Here is a 17,077-nt window from a genome sequence, read left to right as displayed (position 1 = left end):
ATTATATACTTCCTCCGTTTTTTAATATTTGCAACAATTCCCTAAATGAAAATGTCACAATACTTGCAACGCAATATAAATGGAAAGTTATTTTAGGGAATAACTACACTATTTCCCTTATTTAAAGCGCATGACCCACTAAATTACACTACTAACAACCACTCATCCTATTATAAAGTGTATTACATCATATGAACCCCACATTTCTTAAATACTGTGAAAAAATGTGTGTTACAACTATTAAAAAACGGAGGAAGTATAATGTTAGAGTGGGTGGGTGGGTTAGTTTAAATAAAGGAGGGAAAGTAAAAGAGGGAAAAAAAGGAAGGATTTTTTAAGTCAAAAAAATCAAAAAGAAACTAGGATTAACGTTTGTTTAAAGGAGTAATTTCTGTAAATGAGGGTGTGAAACCTTGACTGTATTGCTGATAATTAATAGTTAAGTAGGTGTACCATTGATAAACGCTCGAACCTTGGGTGTACCATTGATAATTTCCCTATTATTTATATCATAATAATTTTGATGAAAAACTAAATTGTAAAAGTACAAATATATTTTTACAAGGTGCATAATTTTATCTTTTTTTTTTTGAAAGAAGATAGCTCGGACATATTATTAAGTTAAATCAATTTCCGCCAAAAACGTTATGCCTTGGTGAAAAAGACCCATTCAAAAGTACTCCACACACACCCACCCTTGTCCCATCTAGCAACCAAATAAGCCATGGTGAAGCCCTCCTTACATGAGAAATCGTAAATAGATTACACAAAGAGCTATCTAAAATAATGTCATCATACACTAGATAAGTAGATATATAATTCAAGATTTACATTTGCATTTCCAAACATGTTCGCAACATGAAAACCAAACCTGACAAGTATTATATGACAAGGTGCATAATTATTATATATATTTATTAATTTTTTAAAAATTGTTACAAATTATAAAACTAGATTTTATATAAACCGTGCATCGTACGGGTTGTAACCTAGTGAAGGAATAAGACAAGGATAATTGTTATTTTAGGCTAGGATGAGAAAAACCCTTAATTATGAAGGAATAACTAAACATGGATTTTAATGTTATTTAAATATAACACAATCAAAATTAAACTTAAATATTCCTCAAGGTTACATCAAAGATCACTAGTAGTAGCAGCTAACAACCCATTCATGAAGCACTATCGCTACAAGAAGAGAAGCACCTACACTAAAGAGAAAGCTAAACAAAAGTATAAAGAACATAGCAAAAGGAACACACTGAATCATATCTGAGCAAAAGAACCCAGAATAGTAACCCCTGTAATCACAACGAACCCTCCAAACTCCGATACAAGCATTCAATCAATATTAATTGCAAAAGGACCATACTTTTCGTGTATTTCCTCAGAGACCTCACCCCCAAGCGGGGCTTTGATGTAACCGTTTGACCTTCAAAGTGCAGTCCACGTTCTGGGCTCTACAGAGTTAAATCCCATATTTTTGTAAGGCACAAAGTCACTTAAAGAAGGCCAGTTGGTGGGAACAACTTCTTCAGGGCCGAAAATTATCTTACTGTCGTCAGCATAGGCAGGGTTGTATTGAATGAGCACATAAGAATTACCTTTGAAAAGGTAAACTTGATTACGCTCATGCGAGGCAAAGGCAGCTTCAATGTCACTCGTGAAGAAGATTTTACGCAAACAAGGAAACAGTTCTGTTATGAGACCAGTGGCAATGAGTTTCTTCTCGGAATAGTTGAATAGGATATACTTTGAGCCGTATAATATGTAAGCTTCATTGGTGACAGCGGATTCAAAAGCAGCAGTGTAAAGAGGATTCCCAAAATTTATCTCTTGTAGACAGGGAAACATCTCTTTGTACCTTCTATTTTCTATAATCACTTCACCAGTAAAGGTTATTGGTGAATACTTTATCTTCGTGCACTCATAACATGAAAATAAAAATGCTTCATCAACATCATGACAACCAAAAGCAAAGTCTATACCTCTATCACTAAATTTAGTACTGTAAAGCTCCGGGAAACCGTCGCAAATCATGAGAGGACCACAGACAAGCTGATCCTTTGAAGGTGATTCAGGATCATAACTGATTACAACGTACTCATTTTGAATGAACATAAAGACACGGTTGCTGCACGATGAGCGGAATGCTGAATATCTATAACAATCCACATTAATTTCCTCATTCAACCGTTCCATAAACTTCTTTGCTTTCATTTGATCTGTCGGTGAATCTGGATTTTTCATAAATGGAATAATTTCCAACAATTCATAATCATCAGCATGTCTAATATGTTTATTATCATCAACTGGTGCCTGACTCTTCCTCTTCAGCTTAAACTTGTACTCCATCCTACAAGATTAGATAAATAAAATAAGAATATAGAGAAACATCAAATTACAAACACAAACAATACAGAGGTGATCCCTTCCTAGAAGCTGGCATCTCTAGCCTCGGAACTGTTTGGGGTTTTGGCCTTCGTTTAGGTCTTGTGTAGTTTGGGGGTTACATCTAAGCTCTGTGTAATTTGTAACCTTGTTTCTCTTTGTTAATAATATGCCGTACTTATTAATAAAAAAATAAATAAAAAAAAACACAAACAATGCTATAACTTGGAAAATCAAGCCCGTCCCTGAGCCAGAGAAGGAGGGGGAATCGCCCTGAGCCCAGGGAGAAAAGTACCAATTTCAAAATTCGATCCTAACTAACATTATCAACCAATTAACATTAGCCTAGGGAGAAAAGTCCCAATTTCAAAGTTCGATCCCTATTTCAAAGGTTTTTCAACACATTAGCAACCAAACTTAATAAGTATCAAATTAGGCTCATAATTTTATGGAGAAAAGGTACAATCACATAATTCCATCCAGAGAATATGATTCAATTATCAAATTGGGCTGATGAATTTTCTTCTCAAGCAACAAAATCGACTTTAGTAATCATAAACAAGAGTTCAATAATCTCGTTAACAAGAACCCTAAATTGACTATGCTGAGAATTGAAATAACAATAACCGTAGAATATGTAGCTAATATCCGATAACTACAAAAAAAAAAAAGGCTGCTTCAATGGAAGATAGAAATTTCAATGGAGATCGTGAAGTGCGCTTCCGTGGAATTGAGAGAGAGAGAAAAACAGGGCAAATCTATGTTTTTGGGAGGCGTAGCTTTATTATAAAGGTATACAAAGATACACGGTGCACAAAGTTGGAAAAATTATAGCCCAGTACTTCATATAGGAGGGCCATGCCGAATAAAATAATATAATACTACGTATAATATACTCCCTCTGTCCCCAAATGATAAGTTTTTAGGGCATCCACAATAAAACAAATCTTTAAAAGGTTTGTTCACTTAACACGTCATCATTACACAAACCTTTTCCATAACAAACCTTTCATCAACAATAGATAAACCTATTTAGGCCCCGTTCTTTAGAGCTGCTCTGCTCTGCTTTGCTCTACTGAAATCTGCTCTGCTTTGCTCTGCTATGCTTTGCTCTGCTCTGCTCTGCTCTGCTTCAATCTACTCTGCTCTGCCCTGCTTAAAATTAATACTTAATATTGAATTATTATAATAATAATGTATATTTAATAAAAATAATAATAAATAATTAATACTTAATGATAATAATAATTAATATTTAATAATAATAAATAAATAATATTTATTAATAATAATTAATATTTATTAATAATAATAATTCCTCCGTTTTCTTTTACTTGCAACACAGCCTTGTGGCACGTGTTTTGAGCTCTGGTTTATGTAATGTAAATGGACAAATTTTTCATTATAATTTTTACAAATGATACTTAACTCTATTCTAATTTTCGTGTAAAAATTATGTTGATAAAATCGCTCGTTTACCCTCACTAATCATCTCCTAAAACTGCGTGCTTAAAAGGTGTGTTGCAAGTAAAAGAAAACGGAGGAAGTATATAATTAATATTTAATAATAATAATATAATTAATATTTAATAATAATAATAATATTAATAATAATAATATTAATAATAATAATAATATAATTTATATTTAATAATACTATATTAATAATAATATAATTAATATTTAATAATATTAATATTATTAATAATAATTAATTTTTAATAATAAAATTTAATGATTATAATAATAGTAATAATAGTAGTAGTAGTAGTAGTAGTTGTAGTAGTAGTAGTAGTAGTAATAATAATAATAATAATAATAATAATAATAATAATAATAATAATAATCATAATAATAATAATAATATTTAATAACAATAATAAAGCATTACAATTATTATTATAGTATTAGTAGTAGTAGTAGTAGTAGTAATAATAATAATAATAATAATAATAATAATAATAATAATAATAGCAATAATAACAATATTAGTAAAAATAATAATAATAATGATAATAATAAAATAATAATAATAATAATAATAATAATAATAATAATAATAATAATAATAATAATAATAATAATAATAATGAAATCTGCTCTGCTCTGCTCGGCTCTGCTTTGCTCTGCTTCAATCTGCTCTGCTCTGCTCTGCTTTGCTGAAATCTGCTCTGCTCTGCTGAAATCTGCTCTGCTCTGTCCAGAAGCTCAAAAGAACAGGGCCTTACAGGTTTATGTAGGGACCACTATCAATACAACTCATTAAATTTATCCCTACAACTTTTTTTCCTTAAAAAAAAAAGATAAAAGCTTCAATTTTTGCCAACTAAGCAAATACAAACCGGTTTGTCTACACAAACCTCTCCACAACAAACCTCAACCCAACAACAAGTGGTTTGTGAACAAACCTCTAAATTGTTCCCACAGACCTCTCCACAACAAACATCAACCCAACAACAAGTGGTTTGTGAACAAACCTCTAAATTGTTCCCACAAACCTCTCCACAAACCTCTTATTGCTATAAAAAAAAGTGTTGCGATAATTACAAAACGGAGGGAGTAATATTGAAATATAATCCCCCTCCGCTTTTAAATACTTGCTCAATTATTTCTTGCGCGGAGTTTTACTATAAATTGGAAAAAGTAATAAAATATGGTGGGTGGATGGAAGAAATAAAATTTCTAAAAGTCAAAGTAGTTGAAAACATTAGAAGAGAGATAATATAAAATTAATAAAAATATACTAGTAATTTGTTTTTGATCTACTAGTTGAAAGAAATTATTTAAATATTGTAAAAGAGTAAAAGCTTTCTATATAAGGAAATAGAGCAATTATTTCAAAATGTCCCAAAATAAAGAATAGAGTAAGTATTTAAAAACGGAGGAAATAAATAGGAACGTCAATGAGCCAACACACTTGTAAACAACTAATTTAGGTTTAACAGAATAGCTCATGAACTTAGTCAAGGCTTGATCATTAGTACATTACTAAACAAACAAACTTGAACGAAATTTCAAGTTCACAAACCTAACTACTACGTATTTTGGACTTGGGTGATAACCCGAATTATTGCATTAATGTCTTGATTTCCAATCTTATGTGAAAACAAGGCCTAATCAGTGGTCGAAATTGGTTCCAAACAATCTTGTATGATTTTGAGATGTGTCCATCACTAGTTAAGTTTTTAAAATCAAGTCCCAAACTCTTTGAAAATGTGACCCGATTTCATGTATAGCTTTCAATCTAGCTTATGTATACCATTTTTGGATCTCAAAAGGTTAGACAACGAGGCTTTTCACATGCTTTCAAGGAAACTCGGGAGGCCTATTTAATGGTTGAAATGATCTAATTCATGCCCGACATATAATTTTACGCTCTTTCAATGCGTAGTTTTATCGTATATCTTTACAATAATGCAAAGATGAAGAAATCCGATAATATATCTAACATAGCAAGGCGCTTTTCACCCTATTCCCAAAGGTAATATTTAGCCTGTAGACATTCGATCAAAAAAACCCGTGATGGTTGAAATTTGGTCAGAATCCTGTTTACCATTTAAAAATAAAACAAAAGAAAAGAAAAGGGCAATTTAGGTATTTGAAAATGAGAATCGAAGAATCAGTAAAGAAAATGAAAGAATGCAGAAAAAAGGGGTCCCCGGTTTATCAATTAGATAAACATGGTATGTTATTATGTTAATCAAATGTCATAAATGTAAATATGTAGAACAGTATGCAGTGAGTTGGCTTATATGTGGAATTCCAGTTGTATTTAGAATGGGATGAGTCAGCCGCTGATGGTAATCATCGTTCGGTCAACGTTATGTAACAGTGTGACGGACAAATTTGAAAAGAGGGGTTTACAGTTGGGAGTAGATCATTTAAGCCGAAGCCCCCTTATGCATCTGAATTATTGAGGGATTGTTGGATTTACTTTCATGAACAAGCCGGGGGAGCCTAAAAATCTTTGTCTTTCAGGTAAGAACCTAATTTCATTATTAATTATGAAATACGTTGTTCGTCCTTTAGCGAGGTTTGATTACTATAGTGATCTGAAGTTAGTGTAAAAATGTGATATTTAGGTGCTTTACTTAAGATCTAACATTGTTAGTCGGGTTCAAACACTTATTTTCATTGTTTATCCAATTATCCGTATTTATATATAGGGTAAGTCATTTAAGTATATTGGAAATGTTTGTTTATAAATGATATAAATATATTTATAAGGCACGTTAATTAGTTTATATGGGACATTTGTTAAGATAGATAGTGTGTACTGTGTAGATGATAAATGGTAGATCTAATAATCTATATCTATACTATATATATATTAAAATTAAAAGGCGTTCAAAAATTGTTTATGTACCACGTGTATCCTTTCTTGCACCAATATTATGCCATGTCATCATTCAACAACCTTTACCATTATGCCACATCATCATTCAATGATCCAAATTAAAAATGCATGCAAAGAGATTCGAACCCAAACCTCTTTAATTGAAAACCACATGCGTTACCATCTTAGCTAGAATTAAATTATAATCTATTAATCCAAATTTATGCATAAATACATACAGAACAAGTATTATAATGTAGAATAAAAACAAAAACAAATAAAAATCCATTTGTCATTGTATTCTAATTTACTACGTAAAAAAACTTATTAAGTCTTTTAAAGCGTCTAACATAAAAATAAAATTATTCAACGTATCTCCGGGGCAAAGCCCGGGCCACACACTAGTTTCATTGTTGAAATGGTGTTGCATAGAGTAATGAAAAATATTAAGATTTTTGTGTATTAGCATTTAATTGAATGTATGATTTACGTGTTCATTTTTACCAGGCTTGGTTTGTTTGCAATGCACCCAAGCCAGATGGAGTCGGATAGGGTGTCCCCTTCTGGTGACTGTGTTTCTGACACTAATCCCAAGGACAGAGGTAGCAGAGTTTTGTTAGGAGGTAGTAGCTTACAAGGAACAGAAGGTTTGGAAGACATTGTATTCGAGAAAGGGGGCGGGGATGCTGTCCCATATGTCCAAGGGCAACACAGCCCCGTTAATGGAGAAGAAGTGGAGATACCAGAAGAGTATATTTCGCCGGTTGGGACAATTCAGACTGGAGAAACAGTTGTTGGTAGTTGTAGGGAATATTTCAAGCATTACGATCCCAAACTTGAACCCCACTGTGATCATACACTAAAGTACGGTGGCGTTCCAAAGGGAAAGACAAAGAGCAAAAAGAGTCGCCAACAAGTTTTAGGAACTTGTAAACCCAAAAGACAATCCAAAGGACCGTCAACTACTCCATAAGGTCTTGAACCAAACAGGGTCCGGGGATGAGGGTACGAATCTAATCTACAAAAGAAAGGACCCGCCCTATAAAATAGGCCTCTACTTTGTTCTGCTCGTATTCATGTGCGCTTTTCGAATAACATACAAACATTATATTAAACCTACCCTATTTATCTATGTTGGTTGAATATTAATGCACAAATAAAACTATTATTGGCGATCACTTGAATTAAAATCATATTAGCCTAAACAAAATTAATAATTATCTTATTAAGCGTGATTCCAAGTACAAATTCCCTTTAACAATCATAAAAGGTGTGATCAAGCAATAACAAAATATAATCAAGCAACATAATAATAAATCAATAAACAATCATAATAACATCATGTTAATAATAAAGCTTAAATATAAAAGCAAGATCCTAGGCATGATACTAACAAGATTAATAACAAATCCTAGCATGTCACTAAGCAATAAAGATCGAAACTTTAACCCAACATGGCACTAACATGATAACAAGAAAAGAGTAAAGACACCCTAAACATGATACTAGAAAGTATAAAATAACATCCTAACATGATACTAGAAAGTATTAAAAGCATCCTAACATGATACTAGGAATCATAAACAATAATAAGCATGCAATCTACATTGTGAAAGAAATAGGAAGTAAGCTAATCTACTTACTTTGAAGCCTCGTACCTCTTTCTAATAACAAAATACACAAGTTAGTAAACTTCAATGAAAATAATAAAGAATAATTAATGAATTAAATTAAAATCAAATTAAATAAAGTTTTGACTAGTTTTGGACCAAACCCTCAGAAATTATCAAACCTTTCACGTCTAGGGCGAAGGCAACTTCGAACTTGGCTAAGAGACTCTAAGTCTTGTGAATGTGGAATATTATATTTGTGAAAAGCTAGTTTAGAAAGAGAGGCAGAAAGAATTAAGCTATATTGCTTAGAGAGAGAATAGAGAGAATTGATTGAGAGAATTAAGGAAGAATTGATGAGAGATCATGAATAAAAACGGAGGTTTGAGACCCTATTTATAAGGAAAAAGTCCGGAAAATCATAGAATTTGATAAGGAATAAAACTACACGCTGTCGCCAGGAATTAACTCTGTCGCGACGCGACAGGGTCTGTCGCGTGGCGACAGACTTGTCGTTTGGCGACAACCTGTATTAGCGCGTTTTCTTCACGCGGAACCCGATCTTTAATCAACTTGATCTACAGAATCCGTACAGAAGATAAAATATATTTTTAAGATAACAAAACGATATTTTACTCCAAATAAAAATCTATTAAAGATAATTAATTATTAAATCTAATAATATTAGAATTAAAAAGAACTTTCTAGAAACTTCCAGAAAACTATAATTAATCCTAATAATTTTAGGAATAATAATTAATATTGGGCCCTCCTCTAGATCATTGGGCCGTATTTAAATAATTAACCAGGCCCAGTTTAGTATTTTGGCCATAACTTCCTCAATATTCATCGGAATTGATCTTATAATATATCGTTAAAAGGTCTCTTCGAGCCCCACCCATCTACACTATTATTGGACCTTAATTGTAGACCAAACTAAACTGGTTCGGCTATTTTCAAATAAATAAAGTCATTTTCAAAAACAGAGAGGAAAGAATTTAATTAAAACTAAACCGCAACACTCGACTTTCAAACCACTTTCACCTAATTCGATAATAACACAACGTGAAAGGCATTCATCACTGGGTTTGGTTTTGGGGAGACACAAATGGGTGTCTATAGTAGTAATCACAGAAGTGTTAGTAGTGAGTTGGAGGAGCCAATAGTGGGGATGGTGTTTAGTAGGTGGGAGGATATGGAAGAGTATTACAGAGATTATGCCGAACAAAAAGGTTTTGCTGTTAGTAGAGTGCAAGCTGTTTTTTCGAAGGGGAGTGTTCGTGTTCGGACTGCAATAACATGGAGATGTGAGTGTTGGGGTAGACCGGACATGAGGGCCATTAGGGAAGCTAGGAAAAGAGCAAAGGAGATGGGTGCCTCTAGTAGTGGAGGGGTTGTTGGTGGTAAGGTGTGTGAAGATGAGTTAAATCGTAGGAAAAGAAAGTCTAAGAAATGTGAGTGCAAAGCAATGTTATATGGGAGTATAAATCGGGATAAGGAGTGGGTTGTGAGGAAAGTAGTTCTCGAACACAACAACCATAAGCCTCTTCCTAGTCAGGCGAAGCTTGTGAAGGAGTATCGGATGAAACATTTCACTTCTAGGGTAAGGAGGAACTTGTTTAACTTCTATGACGAGGGAGTACCTGTATCATAAATTCATGGTTGCATGGCTATTGAACGGAATGGTTTGGATAACATGCCATTTACAGTCAAAGATCTACAGCATGAAGTTTACAAAGCAAGGCGTATGAAGATGATTCGTGGTGACTGTGCTGCTATGATGTCCTACTTCTAGCACATGCAGCCCACGACTGATAATTTTTATCATGCTCAACGCGTTGATGGTGAAGGTAGTTTAAATGATGTGTTTTGGGTTGATGGTCGTAGCCGCGTTGCGTACAATGAGTTTGGTGATGTGGTTTTCTTTGATGCCACATACCTAACCAATGAATATGAGCTCCCATTTGTCAATTTCGTTGGTGTTAATAACCACGGGCAATCTTTATTACTAGTTCTTTTTAAGGTTGAATACATTGTTTAATTTTTAATTTTTCTAAATTTAAAATATATTGTTATTCAATTATTAACTAGTATTATTTAATTGTCATCGATTATTCTTGTTTTTCATTAACTGATTTAATTGGCATTATCGAATTTGGAATTGTGGGTTATCAAAGATTATGATATAGTATTTAAGGTGTTAATTGTATAATTTTACTAAAATACAATGAGATAATTAAGTTATAAAATGTGCATTGGCAAGCGTGACGTCTCCAACATCGCAATTAATAAAAAAAGAAGAGGTAGTATTTTCCTCTACTCTTCTGTAGCCGAGTGATTTATATGAAACTTGTCAGCGAGAAAATCCAAGTTGATCTCAGTAATAAACGTTGATCGTTTATCTCGTGGCAAATTGTAATAAACTTGCATTGATGTGCGTGGCAGGACAATAAACAAATGTTTTATAAACAAAAGTTATGACATTATGCAACTTGGCATAACCATCATTAGTCCATTACCGAACACACAAGGATCCCTAATCAACTTGTTAAAAGGAATTTGCTCCCCAATCAAGTTTTTACTAAAAATAAAAAATTGATTTCGCGGGGGTGTCCTCCTAGAGTTTTCTCCTGGATATTATAGTTTCTTTTTTTTGATAATGACGGTTGAAATTGATGTATGACGGTATCTTGAAAAAAGAAAATGATGTACGGGTATGAAGGTCCTAAAGTTTCTTGAGTTTTTATTGGTCTTGAACTTTTATTTCTAGTGATACGGAGAAGTCCTAAAATAATGCTAGATAGAAGCCCAAAACAAAATTTAAAGGACATTAAAAAAACAAGGGTAAAATAGGAATTTATGATAATCGGAATCCTGTTGTATATTAAGGGGCCGTTTGGTTTGCAGAGGGTAATCGGAATGGAATGAACAAAGGGAAAGAGAAGGAATGGAATGAAAATACCTAAAATTTGGGGTGTTGTTTGTTTTAAAAACAAAGGGAATGAGACCCACCAGTCCCACCACCACACCACCACCACCAACCACCAGTAAAATCCATTCTCCATCGTTCCCACCACCAAACCACCACCGAACCACCACCAAACCAGTCACCACACCTCCCTCACCCTTCGCCTCCCTTCTCCGGCCATCATAGCCCCGCAAAAAACCCGAATCGAAAAAACCCTAATCGAAAAAACCCTAGATCGACGAGGGGTTTAGGAAGTGGCGAAGGAATGCTTTTACGGGGAAGGGGACAGGCGGCGAGAGTCGGGGAAGGGTTGGCGAGGGTCGGAGAGGGTGGTGGGAGGGCTGGGCGGCGGTTTTACGGGGATAGGGACGGGTTTTGCGGGGGCTGAGGGATGTTTTGCGGGGGAGGGGAGGGCGGCGAGGGTCGGGGGAGGGGCAGCGGTGGTCGGGGGAGGGGCGGCGGTGGTCGGCGGTGGTAAGGTGGGCTGGTTTCCGGTGGTGTTCGTAGGTGTGAAGGTGGTGATGTGGTGGTGTGAAGGTGGGTAGGGAATGGAATGGAAATACCTAGGGGGTGGGGAATGAAGTTAGAGGGATTTAGGGGAATGAAGGGGGTAAAGGGAATGAAAAAAAGTGCTTAACAAACAACAACAAAGGGAATCGGGGTGATTGATTCCCATTCCCTTTCCTGAATACTCCCAACCAAACGGCCCCTAATTACTACTTTCAATTTAGAAAAAGGAAATAGTAGAAAGAGAAAGAAAAATACTGAAAGAGAGAGAAAGAGAAAGAGAAAGAGAAAGATCGAAGATTCAAAGAACTCAAGATGTTGTTGGGCCATGGAGGTAGTACGTATCATCTGCGCTCAAGGATTGTGCAAGGAATAGGGGTTGATCGGCTCAGGCATTTGCGCTCGATTAAGAAACCGAGGTTATTATTTGTTTGTTTGTTTTTTTTTTTTAATAAATTTATATATTGTTATTCAATTATTAATTAGTGTTATTTTAAGATCCTATTTTTCCATCGATTTTCTTAGAAAAAAATTGCCATCGATTAATCTCGTTTTTCGTTAATTGATTTAATTGGCGTTGTTGAGTCTGGAATTCTGGGTTGAATCGAAGATTATGATGTAGAATTTAAGTTCTTTATTGTAAGATGATTTCTGCTGTTTTCATATTCGTTTAGTTGAGTTGATTTGGTTTATTAGGGTTAATAAAATTTCTAATACGTTCTTGAGTCTGGAATTTTGGGTTGAATTGAAGATTATGACCTTAGAATTTAAGGTGTTAATTGTGAGATGAGTTCTGCTGTTTTCATTCGTTTAGTTGAATTTATTTGGTTGGTTAGGGTTAATATAATTTCTTATGCGTTCTTGAGTCTGGAATTCTGGGTTGAATTGAAGATTACGATGTAGAATTTAAGGTGTTAATTGTGAGATGATTTCTGTTGTTTTCACATTCGTTTAGTTGAATTGATTTGGTTGATTAGGGTTAATAAATTTGATTTAACTGTCTCACTATTGATAATCCTTTTAACTGTTGCTTCAAAATTAGTACGAGTACGAGATTACCATGTTGCAATTGTTATTAAATGTTAATAATTAATCAGTATATTAAATTATGTTTAATCTTTCGAGTTTTGATCATAGGGTTAGCAGAAGCAAGTCTCCCAAGCCTAAGGAAAAGGAAAAGAAGGTTGTTGAGAGTGATAATTACACTGAAGACAGTGATGATGAGTATGGATTTATCTTTTTAAATTAGTTGCTTATCTTTGTATGCTTGATTTGAGTACATAAATGGTCTTATTTTATGTGAATATTTAGCCAGAAATGGTATCCTTACCAGTGTGGTTCCTGCTGGTCCCCCTCCTCCGTTGCTTGCTCCTCCTGGGACTAGAAAGCGTCAAACTTGCAAGTGGGCAGAGATAGCCTTATCTTTCTGGAATCAAACTAAGGTTGTTTATTTCTTCTTCTCGTATCAGATCGATCACTTCTTGCATTCTTCGAATGTTACTACTTAACCCCTATCTTGGTTTTCTCTTGCAGGAACCCAAGTATATTTTTGTGCGGCCTGTTCGTAGTTCAGCATTGCAGTTTCCTAAGGGTGTTTTCTTACATAGCAACTTTGAAGCTAAGCGGGTTGATGATCCTCAAGCTCCAGCCGAGCTGTTTTTCGCCCAGGTGTTGGTTCCTTGGGATAAAGATATTCCGGTTTCCACTAACATTTGTGAAAGCCTAGGGATCACCAGCTCCTTTTCTGGTACGACTCTTTACTTGTCATTATATTTAGACTGTTGCCAAATTCTTTTGTGTGCATCTTTTTTAGTTCCTTGTTTTTTGTTGATTGGAATGGAACTGACTATGACATTATACTTGGCTAACTTGGGTTGTGTTTGATCTCTTGCAGATGAGCCTGAGAAATGTACTGACTGCGAGGTATGCTATTACGTCCGTCACCCCAAGAATAGGGAATTCATGGGGATGATTACTGATTAATCCAGGACATTCTGCAATGCAATTCAAACAGACCATTAGGTTGCTCAAGAGGTTGATGCTGCTGTCAACTATCTTATCTACCATATCAAAATCTGTATATATATTGATGATTAATTGGCTTCGTACATATATGCCTGAATTATGTATTAATCTATCAGTTAAATATCAATTTAGATGTTCCTCTTTCTCAGTTGAACCTTGTAAGCCCCAATATTCCTTAATTATTAAAATGATGATTTCTATATGAAAATTGAGTATAACTTAATGTTTAATGGACCAAAAATATTTGGCTGACAAATCCAGTAGAAGTCTATTTGTTCATCATTTATTCGATCTATTTATAGGAAATACTCGAAAACATCGCTCATATGTCGAGCAAGTAAATTTTTTGAGGTTTAATGCTGCTATACTAGCTATACATACACAACAAATTACTTCATTAGTACAAGATCATTAGTAGATTTTGCATCATTGAGCACCACAAAGAGTGAGCATTAGTAACATGTATATCTATGTCGGATCATATGTCATTGCCTCGAGTACAAGTAGACACAATTTCATCTTCACATTCTGCAAGAACTTGGACAATCAATTCCATTGTAGGCCTCTTATTCCTGTCATCCTCCACGCACGAAAGTCCCATCTCTATCATTTTTGCAGCTTGCTTCCTGTTGAATTTTCCTTCCAATCTCGGATCCACAAAGTCCGTCATCCATGAATCCTCTCCATCTTGCATCTTTCTTTTTGCCAATCTCACAAAGGTTTTCAGTTCAGTTATTGCATCTTCACCTTGATGGTCCTCTATCAAATGACTCGATAGTCGAATTCCCAACACGAGCTCTAGTATCACAACTCCATAGCTGTAAACATCAACTTTTGAAGTAAGAGGAAGGTTTGTAGTCCACTCAGGAGCCATATACCCTTTTGTGCCTCGAATTTTGGACAATTCAGACAAACCACGACAACCTCGTTGACATAACTTTGCTAGCCCAAAATCAGAGATTTTAGGATCAAAATCACAATCAAGGAGTATGTTTTCAGGCTTTACATCACAATGGATAACCCATTCTAGGCACTCATGATGAAGGTAAGCCAAGCCTTTTGCCGTGCCTAAGGCACTTTTGAACCTCTTTTCCCATCCTAGAAGGTAGGTGGTATAGGAGGACAAACAAGTGTTTGTCTAACGATCCATTCTCGATGTACTCATAGACCAAGAGCCTTTGTATCCCTTCTGAACAAAACCCCCACATTCGAGCTAAGTTCATATGATTGATCCTACCAAACGTGCTCACTTCGGCCCAAAATTCTTCCTCCCCTTGGACTATGTTTTCTAGTTTCTTCACCGCTACCACTCGTTCATCGGCCAAAACACCCTTGTAAACAGCTCCAAACCCTCCTTTTCCTAGAACTTGCTTAAACTTTCCTGTTGCCCTTTTGAGCTCACTATAACTAAAACTCCTGAAGTGGTTAGAAATACGACAGTATCCCTCCTCCAACGAAGCTGAAATGTTATGCTTTCTTAATAGGAAAGACCAACCCGCGACAAAAATTATGACTTCAATAGAACCAATTGCCCCAATAAAAGAATACACATAAACCCACTTAAAGCTGTGATCTGATGAGGCGTCATAATATGTTTGATCCTCACATTTCAAATGGGATGCATTAAGGACAACTTTGGGCTCTAATAATGGTTGTGACCTTATTGGCATCCTTATATGCAAGCTATCTTTGGCACGTAATCCATTGAAAAGAGCTCCTTTTGTTAAACACCTCATTGCACCCTTAAAAATATATTTAAAAGCTTGAAAACGGTAGTCCCTTAAACAAAGATTTTTACATTTTATGTAAGTAACGTTTTCTGTAGCATTAAGATCGAAGCCATATTAATCGCACCGTTAAAAATATATTTAAAAGCTTGACAACGGTAGTCCCTTAAACAAAGATTTTTACATTTTATGTAAGTAACGTTTTCTGTAGCATTAAGATCGAAGCCATATTAATCGACATTGGGTACCTCGACGAAATGAGAGTCGTGACTACTCCTATCGAATTTAGGCCTACACCCTTTGCTCCAATCCCTCGAACTAATGGGCTCGAAATGAGGTGGACATGAACATTTTGACTGAGGTGTATAAATACAAATACCATTCCTACCACATAGACCATGGATGTTACATTGTTTGACAATAGCTTGCCATGTTACAAACCATAAACCCGACGATGTGTTCAAGCTATATAGGCTCAAATTCCCATCATAATCCATTGTTAACCTTCTTTTAACCCCTAAACCCGAATTGGAAGCACTAAATTTAAGCATATCACTAGAAACAAAGGCGCCTTCATCATGAAAACTTGCAACCCTAGTGCTATTGTAATTTGTTCTAGCATTTTGAATAACATTAAAATCAGGACTAGGACAATATAAACTAGAAATTTCAGGACCATCATATGTCATTTTTAAAGAATTGTCATCATCAAAAAAGAAACTATAATATCCAGAAGAAAACTCAAAGGGTAAAATCTTGGAAACCAATGTTTTGTTTTTAGAAAAAAGCTGATTAGGAAGCAAAGTATCAGTGGGAAAATCAAAGCTTTGCCAAAAGACTTTACCATGAAGGTTACCTGAGTTGAGAAGCTCAACTTTATCAACATTCGTCACGAAAGTGCTTGTATCCCACACATTTGAGCCATAAAGGTCAGTCAAAACCACCATCATCTGTTAGGGTGAGCTTCGAGCCTCAAGCCTCTACGGGTTTTTCTCGATTAGCCGTCCAAACAATTGTTTTTTCCTTCGAGTTGGTGTACCAAATCGAGAAATACGAGTGTTGGTCATCGTGGGGTTTGTGTGTGTAAGTGGTGGTGTAGAAACCGCAAGTGAAGGTTTTATCAGGGGAAATGAGAAACTTCGAAGAATCATCTTGAACAGATAAATGAGAACCTTTAGAAAGAAAATTTGAAGTTGCTGCTGAAGAGAGAAAAAGGTTTGTAGTTAGAAGGAAGATGATGGTGTGCTTTCTCATGGTGATGAGTCGCATTATCTTGTAATGGACCTTGTTGCAAGCATTTATAGCACCAACTATGACATGTGTGTAAAAAATTACAGTACACAATCTTAAGCGTGTGTAGACACTACTAATTATACTTATTGATTGTACGTAGTTCAAACCCCAAACTACATGAATATTTTACAATAGTCGTTTGAAATATAACTAGCTATATTGTTAGGTGCAAGCTAAAGAGTGACATAAATGTGTTACACCTACCCAGTGTAGTCTATGTC

The 17,077-nt window shown here is 34.9% G+C and overlaps 3 protein-coding genes and 1 pseudogene across 3 annotated transcripts; 2 read left to right on the top strand and 2 right to left on the bottom strand.

The window, feature by feature from the left end:
• Positions 1-1,135: 1,135 nt before the first annotated feature.
• On the bottom strand, positions 1,136-3,140 carry LOC145587268 (albumin-2-like). The gene has a single exon (XM_081644005.1). The coding sequence runs from the start codon at positions 2,352-2,354 to the stop codon at positions 1,434-1,436; it is 921 nt and encodes a 306-aa protein (XP_081500131.1). The 5' UTR covers positions 2,355-3,140; the 3' UTR covers positions 1,136-1,433.
• A 6,304-nt stretch (positions 3,141-9,444) lies between these two features.
• Positions 9,445-10,377, top strand: LOC145590181 (protein FAR1-RELATED SEQUENCE 8-like). Its single transcript, XM_081646936.1, has 2 exons — positions 9,445-9,981; positions 10,141-10,377. Exons 1-2 carry the CDS (start codon positions 9,445-9,447, stop codon positions 10,375-10,377), a joined length of 774 nt encoding a protein of 257 aa, XP_081503062.1.
• A 1,699-nt stretch (positions 10,378-12,076) lies between these two features.
• On the top strand, positions 12,077-14,032 carry LOC145587267 (uncharacterized). The gene is made up of 5 exons (XM_081644004.1): positions 12,077-12,230; positions 12,949-13,035; positions 13,127-13,253; positions 13,345-13,558; positions 13,706-14,032. The coding sequence occupies exons 1-5, from the start codon at positions 12,127-12,129 to the stop codon at positions 13,792-13,794; spliced, it is 621 nt and encodes a 206-aa protein (XP_081500130.1). The 5' UTR covers positions 12,077-12,126; the 3' UTR covers positions 13,795-14,032.
• Positions 14,033-14,314: 282 nt separating this feature from the next.
• On the bottom strand, positions 14,315-16,832 carry LOC145590180 (putative receptor protein kinase ZmPK1; annotated as a pseudogene).
• Between the last annotated feature and the right edge of the window lie 245 nt (positions 16,833-17,077).

Source organism: Chenopodium album, chromosome 17 (genome assembly GCF_948465745.1).
Source record: "Chenopodium album chromosome 17, dcCheAlbu1.1, whole genome shotgun sequence".
In the NCBI taxonomy this organism is placed as follows: Eukaryota; Viridiplantae; Streptophyta; class Magnoliopsida; order Caryophyllales; family Amaranthaceae; genus Chenopodium; species Chenopodium album.
The sequence above is the reverse complement of the archived record's forward strand: the minus strand, read 5'-3'. Positions and strand labels throughout refer to the sequence as shown.

What these genes read in the sequence shown, in the direction of transcription:
- LOC145587267 (XM_081644004.1), top strand. Translation starts at nt 12,127, where the DNA reads ATGTTGTTGGGCCATGGAGGTAGTACGTATCATCTGCGCTCAAGGATT. An exon ending in ACTGAAGACAGTGATGATGA is followed by an intron (nt 13,036 to 13,126) that starts GTATGGATTTAT and finishes ATATTTAGCCAG; the next exon opens with AAATGGTATCCTTACCAGTG. An exon ending in GATCACCAGCTCCTTTTCTG is followed by an intron (nt 13,559 to 13,705) that starts GTACGACTCTTT and finishes GATCTCTTGCAG; the next exon opens with ATGAGCCTGAGAAATGTACT.
- LOC145587268 (XM_081644005.1), bottom strand. Translation starts at nt 2,354, where the DNA reads ATGGAGTACAAGTTTAAGCTGAAGAGGAAGAGTCAGGCACCAGTTGAT.
- LOC145590181 (XM_081646936.1), top strand. Translation starts at nt 9,445, where the DNA reads ATGGGTGTCTATAGTAGTAATCACAGAAGTGTTAGTAGTGAGTTGGAG. An exon ending in TCTATGACGAGGGAGTACCT is followed by an intron (nt 9,982 to 10,140) that starts GTATCATAAATT and finishes TAGCACATGCAG; the next exon opens with CCCACGACTGATAATTTTTA.